This window comes from Eublepharis macularius, chromosome 5 (assembly GCF_028583425.1).
Source record: "Eublepharis macularius isolate TG4126 chromosome 5, MPM_Emac_v1.0, whole genome shotgun sequence".
NCBI lineage: Eukaryota > Metazoa > Chordata > Lepidosauria > Squamata > Eublepharidae > Eublepharis > Eublepharis macularius.
This window is the reverse complement of record NC_072794.1, coordinates 108,810,856-108,824,315: the sequence shown is the minus strand read 5'-3', so window position 1 is coordinate 108,824,315 and position 13,460 is coordinate 108,810,856. Positions and strand designations below refer to the sequence as shown.

At 39.7% G+C, this 13,460-nt stretch overlaps 1 protein-coding gene across 1 annotated transcript; it reads left to right on the top strand.

Moving 5' to 3' along the window:
• The first annotated feature begins 7,321 nt into the window (after positions 1-7,321).
• TAF11 (TATA-box binding protein associated factor 11) lies at positions 7,322-12,661 on the top strand. Its single transcript, XM_054979901.1, has 5 exons — positions 7,322-7,478; positions 8,489-8,637; positions 9,274-9,361; positions 9,594-9,690; positions 11,713-12,661. Exons 1-5 carry the CDS (start codon positions 7,332-7,334, stop codon positions 11,841-11,843), a joined length of 612 nt encoding a protein of 203 aa, XP_054835876.1. The 5' UTR covers positions 7,322-7,331; the 3' UTR covers positions 11,844-12,661.
• Positions 12,662-13,460: the final 799 nt, after the last annotated feature.

Below are 13,460 nucleotides of genomic sequence, written 5' to 3'. Positions count from 1 at the left end.
ACATAATTGAATCTATAAATGCAAATTTGTAAATATTTAAAAAACAGACAGAAATCTAATAGAGTTGAAGAAATGGTGAAACTAGAGCAGTAGCAATTCTAAAACGGATACGTTAAACAATATTTTTTCCGGGCTGTATTGCGGTGGTCTTGGCATTGTAGTTCCTGACGTTTCGCCAGCAGCTGTGGCTGGCATCTTCAGAGGTGTAGCACCAAAAGACAGAGATCTCTCAGTGTCACAGTGTGGAAAAGATCTTTTCCACACTGTGACACTGAGAGATCTCTGTCTTTTGGTGCTACACCTCTGAAGATGCCAGCCACAGCTGCTGGCGAAACGTCAGGAACTACAATGCCAAGACCACGGCAGTACAGCCCGGAAAACCCACAACAACCATCGTTCTCCGGCCGTGAAAGCCTTCAACAATATGTTTTCTGCACAGACGTGCTGTGATGTATGAAAAAATCTTTACAAGTTTATGTGTCATCTCCTGCTCCCTTGAACGTTTAACCCTGGAATCATGAAAAGGGAAGGCGGGAGGGATTAAATCCTCAGGGGAATGGTTGGTGCTGAAGGTTTATTGCAGTCTGTCTTCCTGGCAAAGCAACCCTTTCTCTTTCCAGAAACAGTAGGTCACATGGGTAGGGTGTGTGTGTCTGTTTTGTAAACATTCCTGCGACAAAAAACATGCTCAGCATATTTGTCTTTTGAACATAAAGCATTCACAACAATAGCTGAAACAAACACAAAGGCAAATGCTGTGGTGACCAGGGCATAGTTTATAATTCAGAGTAATTAACATGGTTATTCAGAGTAACGTCGTTTCTTTCCTGGCTAAAAAGTCACACGTGGAAAGATGGGGGAAGATGCTGGAAAAGCTGTCAGTGGGTAGCACCTGCCAGTTAAAATAGCCTATTCTCTTTGTCTCCCGTTTTCAGCCTCCCAACTTCTCCATGTCCTATTAAGCTGTTGTTGGTACATGGCTATTACTTTACGAGGTGCCCTGAACACTGCCACTCCTTCTGTTGAGCTATGATGGACCTCTGAAATGGCCAATTCTAGCCATGCATATTGGCCAAGTTGTGTATTACCTGATTGTTGCTAGATTTGCCATTGATGAAGGGTAAAAGAGTAGTTATTCCCATTGTGTTTCAAATTATATGTGATTATTCCTTTGTGGTCCAATCTGGACACATAATGTGGCTTCCTGCTTACTAAAGAAGAGACACATTCCTCCCTTCTACTACAGAAGTCAATTAATAATTGATGTGGATCCAGGATTAATAACAATAAAACATATTAATAACATATAATAATAATATATCTCAACATATTCTGACTCCTGAATCTGAACCTTTACAGACTGAAGAATGGACAATTAGCTGTGACACCTTTGCAAAGTTTTTTGAATGATAAAATAGCTCAAATATGCCCTGATCTGGATACCAACTATAATACAGGCGAAGCTGAAGAAATGCTTAATACACCATCTGGTAGGCTTATGAATCATTTTGACCCTGTTACAATTAGAGATGTTAACAGGATCCTGGTAGCTGTGAAGGCCACTACCTGAACACTGGATCCATGTCCATCTTGGCTACTAATATCTTGTAAAGACAACATAAATGAATCCTTGTTGACTATGATAAATCAGTCACTAACTCAGGGCATCTTCCCTCAGCCATCAAAAAGGAGGTCATCTGCCCATTACTTTAAAAACCATCCTAGACAAAAATGATGTGGTCACTTATTGCCCAGTCTCTAATCTGCCCTTTCTGGGCAAAGTGACTGAGAGAGCAGTAGCTGTCCAACTCCAGGTCTTAAATAACACCGATGCTCTGGACACTTTTCAATCGGTTTTCAAGCCAGCCTATGGGACAGAGATGACTCTGATGGCTTTAGTTGAAGCCTTTGTCTGAATATAAACAAAGCCATACTTTTTTTTTTTGTTCCTCTTGGAGCTATCTGCAGCCTTTGAAATGACAGACCATGACATCCTTTTGAAGTGTTTGGAGGCAGAAGTTGGTATCAGTGTCACCCTGAAGGTCTCCTTGCGAGTTGGGGGAACTAGTATACAAGGAGATGCAATGAGAGAGGGTATCTTAACAGGATCCCCACCAATGTATACCAAGATTGTTCCCTTAGAGAACTCTCAAGTAAACAGGCAGATGTTCAACAGGAATGGTTTTTATTAAGGGGCAGTAAAAAGCAATTGCATACAACACACACAAGGCTAACTAGAAAATCAGTGAGGAAGAGTGAGAGAGATTCAGGGTAGGGATACAGTTACCAGTCTTGAAGAGGAAGGTTCTATGGAAGCAGCAGTGAAGATGACCAGCATCTCATGGAGAGAAGAGGGGAAAGCTCAAACGTATCTGAGGGTGCATGCATGGGTTCAGAATACACACACTGAGCACACATGGCAGGGCAGTCCAATTGTACTGTGGTAAATACCCTGGGGCAGGATTGAATCTTCTGCCCCCTAAACAATAGCTTAATGGCTGTCTCCAGAGTTGAGACAATTAAATTGGAAAAGGTATGATTGTGCATATTGGGAGGAACTATGGGTAAAAAATCAATGATTGATGACCCATGATATTTGGATGGGAAGGGCTTATCAGGTCCCTGAATAGCCCAGATTGGGAAGGAGGATGAGAGGAGATTTGTAAGGGTGTGGATGAGATAAAGAAGAAGCTAGTGGAAGACCAATTTTGTCTTAAATCTTTGCATATCTTCGGGATGTGGGGATGATACTATCACCTCATGACTCACATTCCAGTATTTTTCCATCTCCAGCAGGAGTTGGGAACCATTCTGCTTAGCCAGGCAGCTTGAAGCACATGAGGGAAAAGGCTTATGATATGTCCATATTCATAATCATAAGCTGTTCTTTCACTGTGAGAGAAGGTATGACTGCTTACATCTGGGGATGTGCCTTGGACTGGTTTAAATCATTCCTCATGGAATGGATTCAAAGGATTGCTGTTGGTGACCAGTGTGGGAATTACCTTGCACAGTTCCACAGGGCACAATCTTATCCCCCTTGTTATTCAACCTCTATGTAAAAACTTTAGGAGAAATCATTTGTAACTGTGGAATTATATGTCATCAATATGCAGACGATACCCAGCTCTGTATCTCGCTGTCCAAATCTCCTGATGATGCAGTAGAAGTACTGAGTCACTGCCTGACACTGTGGTCAAATACCTGAGAGGAAACAAATTGAAATGTAATCCAGACAAGACAGAAGAGATGCTGGTTTGAAAGGCAGAGATCTTGAAGGACATTATGCTTCCCAGTTTCAGTGGGATTCAGTTGACTCTTTCTGACTCTGTCAAGAGTATAGGGGTTATACTGAATCCAGCACTACTACTAGAGAAGCAAATAAATATAGCTGCAAAAAAGGCCTTCTCCCAACTCAAACTGGCCTAGAAAATGGCTCCCTATCTTGACGCAACCAATCTGACCACCTGGATTCATGCCATGGTAAAATCAAGACTAGACTACTGTAATGCACTGTACATCGGTCTCCCCTCAAAGACAATTCAGACACTCCAGCTGATACAGAATGCTGCAGCTTGATTATTATCAGGAACTAGATGGAACATGCAATTTACTCCCATTCTGCAGTCACTCCATTGGCTATTCATTAATTATCCAGCTCAATTCAAGATTGTGGTTATCAAATACAAAGCCTTTCATGGTCTCGGGTCTGCGTCTTTTCCTATGTTCTTGCCATGGCAGCTTCACTCATCTGAACAGGACTTTTTGCAGATACCAACCTGCAAATGGGCAAAATCAACACCTGCCTGTACATGTGCATTCTCCGTAGTGGCTCCACCTTATGGAATGGCCTCTTGACAAGGTCAGGAAAGCTCCCACTCTTCTGGCTTTCTGCAAACTATTCAAAACTGAATTATTTAGGTGAGCTTTTTATTTAGGTAATAGGCCTGTGCTGTAAGGAATGGCTCAGAAAGATGTCTTGGTGATATCAGGATGTCTCCTGTCCTACTCTGCAAGGCCTGTTTGATTCTGTGTGGCCCTGATGTTAGAAGCTGTTCTCTGCCTGGAATGTGACAGCCTGCTGTTGTCTTTTTCTCCCTGCGGTTTCTCTTTCACCTGAGAAGTTAGGCCTCATGACATCACACATCATCTCTGCTATGTCCTGCTGTTCATTTATTAAACTTAGCTAATTGTTTCCTGAAGGGGGGTGGGAACTCTGGGGCTGGGCTTAGAATCCTATATACGTTATGTCCTTGTAGAGAAACCCCATTCCTGGCAAGGATTGTAATAGGGAATGAGCTAGTAGCTTATCAAATAAAATGCTTTAAGTCATGCAGTTCCTGGACTCATGCAGTGAAGTCTTTGAGGGTTACTTGGCAGAACCTCAAAGGTAAAGGGACAGGGACTGTAGACTATACTACTGGGAACTGTCTGTGGTGTGGATATGTTCCTATTGGGATATTCTGTGTCATTTAATATGTCCTGTCAAATTACTTGTTTTGTTTTTGCAGTGCTTTATATCTGCATTTAGATCTATGCTTGTTTCATATTTCTGCAATCTTTATCCTATTATGTTGTTTATTGAATGTCCTAGCTGTCAATCCTATTGACTTCCACAATGTAATCCACCTTGAGTTTCAGTGAGAAAGGCAGACTATAAATAACATAAACCTCACTCTACCCTGGAAGATGGCTTCTTATCTTGACACGACTGACCTGGCCACTTGGATCCATGCTATGGTAACATCAAGGCTTGACTATTGTAATGCTCTATACATAGGTCTCCCATCTAAGTTAACTAGGAGGCTCCAATTAGTGCAAAACGCTGCATCTTGACTGTTAACAGGAGTGAGCAGAAGCATGAACTTCACTCCCATCCTACAGTTGTTCCATTGGCTACCCATCAGTTACCATGCTCAGTTCAAGGTATTGGTTATTACATATAAAGTTCTTCATGGCTTTGGTCCAGCATATCTATGGAACCGCCTCCCTCCCTATATTCCTCCATGGCAGCTTTGCTCATCTGAACAGGGTCTCCTGCAGGTGCCAGGCTGTACGTGGGTGAAGTCAACAGCAGCCCGTAAACAAGCTTTCTCTGTGGTGGCCCCTATCCTGTGGAATGACCTACCTGAGGAGGTCAGGAGAGCCCCCACTCTCCTGGCTTTCCGTAAACAATGCAAACTATTCAAAAAGGCTTTTTACTCAAATGAGAGCGCTGTATTGTAGGGATGGGGTCTCAGATGCTTCGCTAATGAGTTAGGGACCATAGACTTCATCACTATATTGCCTTACATATTATTTGTTGCTTTAAATATGTACTCCAATGTATCACCTGTGCTCCATGTTGTCTAATGTCAGTCCTAGAATTATATTCTGTTTCAGTATTTTTTCTACCCTGTATTGGATTCTTGCTACTACTATGTCCTTTAATCTTGTATCTGTTTACCCTATGGCATTGTTTATGGAAGTGTCCTTTATACTGTATTGAAATGTACTTGATACTGATTGTACTAATCTCATACTGTGTAATCTGCCGTGAGTCTCAGTGAGAAAGGCAGACTATAAATGACATACATACATACACAAACATTGCAATAATTTTAATGTTTAATTTTAACAAAGATAATATATTTTCTTCTTGAATTCCTGCCTGCAGCATCCACATGCTTGAAAATATTATCTTTTCAGCTTTATTGAATAAGAACTATAGGAACCATGCATTAACCCCTGGTTGCAATGGTAAATTACTGATTGTATGAACATGCAAGGAACATCGTAGGGTTTCCAAAAGGTTACCAGAAATTTCTCTAATGGGGATATGATCAACCACTAACGAATCTTTGCCAGAGCCCTGAAGCAAATAAACAACCTGGTTTAATTTTAGAAAAGTGGAAAGTTGTGATTAAATTTAAAAGGCAAGAGGTGGATCTGAGAAGAAAACTTTGAACCCTAGTCTACCAGGTTAGTCCAGATTGTTTTCGTAGTTTCTGTTTACTGAAGTAGCTGCCTCCCACCCCCTATTTTTCATGATCAGTTGTGAACTCATTCTACTCACAATGAACGTGGTAAAAACCTATCCTAGTTTTTAAATGAGTCTTTTTGTTTGCTTAGCTTAGCAGGCCTTATGCTATTCGCAACCACGGGATCTTATAAGCCTAGCCCAAAGGCAAGTGTGTCATTGATTCTCAGTAATTTTGCAGTCATAGTAGTTGTGTGTGCCATTTTTAATAACCACCTTAAAGAAGTCAGAAGTTCCAGGTAGCTGTGCTGGCTCAAATTAAAATTTAAAAACAGCATGTAACAGTATGCAAACTTTTGAATTATCCAGAACCCTTCATCAGGATGGATGCTTGTTTTAAAAGGAGGGGAGAAAAAAATGTTTTGGGACATTATCTCAAAGTATCTTTGAGAGCCATCCTAAGCAGTTCTAGTCAGAATCCTACTCACTTCTACTCAGTGGAAAGTATTCTTAAGACTGCTGTTTAGAAAGTCCTCCTGATTTGGAGGCACTGGAGTACATGGAGGAGTTGGTATCAGACACCTTAGGTCTTGTAGGAAGAAGGTGATAACAATGACAACTTCCATCATGAATGTTAAAGAGCAGTGGTCAATCAAATGTCTCTCTGACAAACACACAGGTCCCTTAAAGTCTTGGCCTTTAAAGGTCCCCTGTGTTCTGTTTGGTATTAGAATTATTTGACAGACAGCCTTAATAAGATAATGGCCTGAAAAAAACCTCCCTGCTCCCTTTTAACTGAAAAGCTTATGCACTGTTTTGTGTAATTTTAGTTGATCTTAAGGGGCATTACATAGATTTTGTTTTTGGGTTTGCCTTAAAAAAAAACTATGCCCAGCCCAGTCATCATAGACCACCAGATAAAGACTCCCTCTTATATTTATAAGAACAGGTGCCCGATTAGAAGAGAGATATAGTGCTGTTGTCTCCAGTGATGTTTTTTCTGATTGCCAGCTCCCCTGAAATGTTATAAGGAACAAGGTACCACTAATTCCCCCCTCTCAGAAGTCTGTGCCTAATATGTGCACGCGATGCTTAGTTTAAAATTATGTAACTCTTGAGAATTTTGAAAAATCCACCATCTCTTTTCTTAATATCCAATAAAATAAAAAGAAAATTCAGCGGAATACCGAACGACCCCCTTATTCAATGGCTCTGTTCTTTGCATACCACCCTCTACGTTTTTCACTGTTCTCTCAACTTACACCCCTCCTGCTGCTTTGGCGTGTTGTCATGGAAACATGCCGGGGAGGGAGGAAGAAGCCGGCTTGGTGATGTCATCAGAGCCCGACAGAGTCGAGTCTTTCTGGCTAATATGGCGGAAGCAACCGAGTCTCAGCGGGAAGATGCTTCCCTTCCTCTCTCTTCTTTCTCTGTGCCCACTGAACTGTCTGACGTGGAAGTGGGCGCGGGGCAGGAGAAAGAACCCGTGGAAGTTAAAGGGGAGGTGCATGGTGTAGAGGTCGGTAGCGAAAATGGGAGCGAGCAATATCCTGGATGTCTTTCATTCAACCACTTATTTTTCTTGCTGTCTGGCTTGTTTCACGGGGAAGGGGTGGGGGGCGGGATAAAGCTGATGCGTTGTACTGTTAGTACATGTTGAGCCTCTACTCGGAAGTGGTGTAGATTCCCCCCCCCTTGTGCTCCACCCTATTTATCAGGGATATTTGCGGGGGGTGGGGGCGGGTGAATCTTCATCTTTAGTTTGTTTTTCCCCCGTGATGCTTGTTAAAACTTTGATTACTGGATACATGTCTATTCTTCCCTAAGTCCTTGGAAGTTGAATCTCAAGTGAATTAGGTTGATCCGTGTCTCACCATACATAAGTGCTTATGCCTAAATACAATTGATCAGTGCACTGTTTGCCTTCCTTGTTTCTTCTTTACCATAAATGCTTATCTGGATACTAAATGTTGCTGCTTATAGCTGTATTGTTCCTGTTCTTTGGTGAGTATGTGTCACCAGATTAACTGTGTATAAACAGATGTTTGTTTTTAAGGAAGCCTTTGCAGCCCCGTTACTGACACCCTGCTTTAGAAATTAGTGTGATACAGGGTACTGCAGGCAAATAACTTTTTAGCAATGTATAAGGAGAAGGGGTGGCTCTGAGCCTTCTATATCCTTGGTATAAAAACCGAGTTGTTAAAAGTATGCCATTGTCTCATCATCTGTAAATGGTGGATATATTTATATTCTCTTGTTCTCTTACACATTTACATACTAATAGTGAGTGGCATACATCTACAGTTGGAATGGGATATATACAAAAACGCCAAATTTGGGGAGCAGGACCAATTATTAAATAATGATCAACAACTTAACTACTTTGTTTACAAGCTTTATTTTTTAAAAAATGTAAGATATAGTGAGAGACTGGGCTATTATTAAACGATGTTTTAACAATTACATAAAATCACTAATACATGAGATGTATAATAGATACATAACTGTCAGGTAAATCTTTTTTACTAGATTAAAAGCAAAGAATCTTCAGAATTGGTCCTTGGAGAATTGGATGAATCTACATCACAGGCCTGTGCTGCCAAGAAAATAAAAATAGAGATAAAGGAGAAAAAAGAGAAAAAGCACAAAGTAGACGAAGATGAAATTCAAAAAATGCAGTAAGTCTTTTCAGTCACATGACAGATGGTTTTCATTAGTGTTAAACGATTTTTGAGAAATTTACAACACTTGGGTTTTAGTCTGATAATACATAAATACTGCAGTTTACAGTTATGAGAGCCAGTGTGATATAGTGGTTTGAGTGTTGGACTAGGATCTGGGAAAGCTAGGTTCAGATTCCTATTCTGCCATAAAAGCTTGGTGGGTAATCTTGGGTCAGTCACATACACTGAGCCTAACCTACATCAGAGAGTTGTGAGGATAAAGTGGAAGAGGCAAGAATGTTGTAAGCCACTTTAGGTCACCATTGAGGAGAGAAGTAGGGTATAAATTAAGTAAATATATAAAATTTTTACTAGAGTAGCTGTACAACTACTGTTTTAATTGTGGATGTTAAAGGATATTCTAAAGCAATTTGCTGTAAAGAAAAACTTAACATCCTATAATAAAATTTAACTATCAAGTGGCACTGTGGTGCAGTACTCCTCTTCTGAGCACTTATAGTATGAAGTGTAATACCATTGTCTTTCCCCAAATGCTGACTTCTCAAGACATGTATTTCTATAGTTTTAAAATGTTTTTGATGTGAAAGTGTTCTTTTAAAAAACCTCCAGTATAATCCTTTGATTTTCCAGAATATTAGTTTCTTCTTTTTCTGAAGAACAACTGAATCGTTATGAGATGTATCGGCGATCAGCTTTTCCTAAGGCTGCTATTAAAAGGGTAAGGTACTGTTCCAGATCTGTATAAGCAGATGAACTTGTTGAGAGGTATTTTGCTGATAGCATATGAATGCAGAGTACAGCCTATATATTTTTAACTTAAGTCTTCCATAAAGCACATTGATATTTCTGTACTCCTAACATAATAGTTGTTTCACATCAGTATTCCAAGATTAAAGCAATAAGAACTTGCATATGCAGACCAGAAGTTCAGCCTCTTTATCTTTTCTCAGCTTATCCAATCAATTACTGGAACCTCTGTTTCTCAGAATGTGGTCATTGCTATGTCAGGAATTTCCAAGGTCTTTGTGGGAGAAGTGGTAGAAGAAGGTAAGCACCAGATATTACTTCAGAATGGAATAATTCTTAGCAAACTTCAGTTTGAAATTAAGGTAGTAACCATCTTTTCATGCCATTTGCATGTTCTAGAAGGCAGTTTGGTAACTTGGCAAAGGCAGAATTTACCTGGGATAATTGCTATTACCAGTTCTCTGGAAGTTCAGTTGTAAAGAATTCAACATTTTGTTCTTCAGGGTTTATGTAATGTTTATTCTTAATATAATTACACTTCCTCTGTATTTCATTTATACTTAAGAAAGAGGGAAATCTGTAAATATCCAAGCACAACCTTCCTGTATAGATTTAGATTCCTTTATTTTATTTAAAACATTTCTGTGCTGCCTTTCCACCCAAATAGGACCCCCAAAGCACTGAACATCAAGGCATTAACATATTTAAAAATTAAACAGCATTTAAAATGTATATGTAAAACATTTAACAATGCAATAAAAATATATAGACATACAAACAACACTACCAGGGAGGAAGGCCAATAAGAGTTTACTAGGAGTACACCAAACAAAACAGAAAAGTCTTCACTTGCTGGCAGAAGACAGTGACAGAGGGAGACAGTTCAGTCTCCCTAGGGAGGGAGTTCTGTGTCATGACCGAGAAGAACCTTTCTCAGCTTGTCACCCATCTAGCTTCAGATGGCAGGGGTACCCGAAACAAGGCCTCTGAAGATGTTCTGAGTGGACAGGTAGGATCATATGACAGACCTTAAGGTATGCTCGCCCCAAGACATATAGGGCTTTAAAGATCAGTACCAGCATCTTGAATTGGGAATAACTGTATAATCCGCCTCGAGTCTCAGTGAGGAAGGTGGACTGTAAGTATATAAATAAACTAGTAACAGATCCCATTGTAAAAACAAGACTGGAGGGATGCGTGCAAGGTATGTAAAATAAGATTGTAGCCTGTAATGTATGCTCATGGTAAACAGATTGCTTATCCATAATTGTTCTTTGAGTGGTCACCTGTGTATTCATATTGTCAGGCTTTGCACATAGCTGAATCTTAGAAAGGTCTAGAGCTACAAAATATGTGTGGAAAAATCCCTCCACTCCAGGATTGAAACTCACATGATCCAGGGGAGAAGTTGCACTGTCTGCCACACTGGATGCATCACAAAGCAACTTCTCCATAGCTTTTCCCCCTCAGCTCTACTTCATTGGGAGAGAGAGAATCTCTCCCACTGACCTCTCTGGAGGCCTGTGTCTTCTGCCTAATGTGAAAATAGTTTGTTTAAAAATTGGGGTGATTGTTGTGGTAAATTGCAGTCTACTGAGGTTCATGCTGGCTGCTGTTTGCTGTGCCTGGGACAAGAGCACAACTCTGAGACTTATAAATGCTGTCTCAGGTTTACGTGGCAGGCCCACAGAAGTTGACTGCCTCATGTTTGACTCCTGCTTTGGGAAGGGATCAAGCTGCATGCAGGAACAAAGTGTGATGCACTGCACAGAGACCACAAATGAAGTAATTTGGAGATAACTGTAGAGAAATCATACCCAGTGCATCTGAATTAATCACAATGATAAAGAGTGTATGGTAGTATCTGAGATCTTGATGAAGAGTTCATAAACAGGTTAAGGACAGGTGTCAGGTTAAAAAAATTTGCCTTGAAGGGAAGGATATATAGCTGCAGAAATGCATTAATGTTTAGTAAATTTGGGTAGTATAGTAACTTAAATGGCACACGTGTATTAAAGTTATAATTTTTATTCCCCAGCTAATAAGTCAAGTGAACTGTTTTTTATCTTTGAGTCTGATGTAAGTTACAATACATGTAAGCAAATTAGAGAAATATAGGACAACTTCCTGTCATTTCCATAAGCTAAATTACATTATGACTAGTTGACAGAATGGCAAGTCCTACAGAGAGAGCTCAATTGCCTCTACTAATTTAAAATGAAATGTTTGTAGAAATAAGGCTGAGTTTGCAGCCATCTGCTTTTTTGCTGTACTGAATTCAAAATCTGATATAACGGGCTATCGTTTGTTTGGTTTGTCCAGCACTAGACGTATGTGAGAAGTGGGGAGAATCACCACCTCTGCAGCCAAAACACATGCGTGAGGCAGTCAGACGTCTGAAGACACGAGGACAGATCCCCAACTCAAAATACAAAAAAATTGTCTTTCACTGAAGAGGCAGCAGGAAAGGACTCTTTAATGAGAGGGCGAGCTCTCAGCTTGGAGCAGATGAAAAACAGACTTTTGCTGTGGGTGTCTTCAGAGGGCTTAAAGCCTCTAAAATGTGTATCATATTCAGATATCTCTAGTAAGCATAAGCTATTTCTGAAATCATGGGCCATTGAAGACTAGCAATTCTGCAGGTTGTTTGAACTGAATATATAAACATTTTCTGAGTACGTAAATAGTAGTCTTAAAAACCGCCACGGTAAGTTTATGCCAGCCTCATGGAACTTTTTTAAAAAAAAATTCTTGTAAGAAGGAACAAATGCAACTAAACAAGAAATGTATTATTAGTGGGAAACAATAAGAAACTCAGTAGTAAAGGAACTGTGCTACTGTTTGTGTAAGCATTGAGTTTTGTCATATAAAACCTATGGTTATATGAAACCCTGTTAAACTCTTCTCACAATTTTGGAAATGACAAGGGGCTGCCAGTTGCAGCTCCTTACTACCCATGCAGATCTGTATTAAATAGGCATAACAAGGCAGAATTAACTTATTGTTTGATATTTTTTTGAATAGCAGTTCATTTAAAAGATTCAGTCACTTTAAGCACTCGTACAAGTAATGTTGACTAGGTGTGCTCCCAAGTTCAAAGCAAATAGCTTGTAGATGTAAAAATGTTTGACATATCAGTCACTTCACGTTACCACATTTTAGGGCTGGCAATAAAAGGTACATAGTTTAAACACCCACAGAAAGTCAAATCAGTATCCAAAATCTGAAGCTAGAAAATTTCATTTAATAAATAAATACATATGCACACACACGCACATAGTTGTGAGTGAGTTTAATTTATAACTTTTAAAAAATGGTTCACAGAACCAGTACAACAAAGGAAGGAAATATGTTGCAACATAAAAACAATCCAATACTGTCTAAGGCATAGATTCAAGTCTCACTTGTACCCTGTGCTCTGCCTACACTCATGGCATTCCTGGTTATAAAATCCACAATAAATTATAAAACCTTACAAGAAATAGGTACAACTTCTTGGTTGTGGAGGTAAACAATGAATTTTTGCCTTTTTTACATCAAGTATAGCGGTGAAAAAGGGAAGTGTTCTTATGAACCCCATAGTAGATTACAAATTAAATATATCTATAAGTTATACTTTATAGTGTTAGCCCTCAGTAGAGGGAAGCACCTGGACAGTGCCCAACATAATAGCTTTGGACAGAAGAATGCAGAGACTGGAAGCAAGCAGACACAGGTGCAGTTAAATATTCCCTTTGCTTCTTGTACACTAGTCTTTCCATGTGCACATAACATGCTGCAATTTGCAGAGGAAAAAAGTAGCACTCAAGAAAAATGAACAGAAAGAAAGGGGACCTGTATCAAATCTGACCACAGGGTATGGTCAATATCATCTTGCCGTTTTATTTCAACAACCAAAAGGAACATGTATATGCTTAGTTAATTAAGGTGAAATGTCAATTGTGTTAGGAAAAAGAAGTATTATGTAGTATGCCTACAACAAGCTGCTTGCTTGTCAAGTTTCCAGAAAGTTTGTGATTAAACACAAGAATGATTAATTCAGGGATGCTTTTAAGAAATAGTACTAAAAA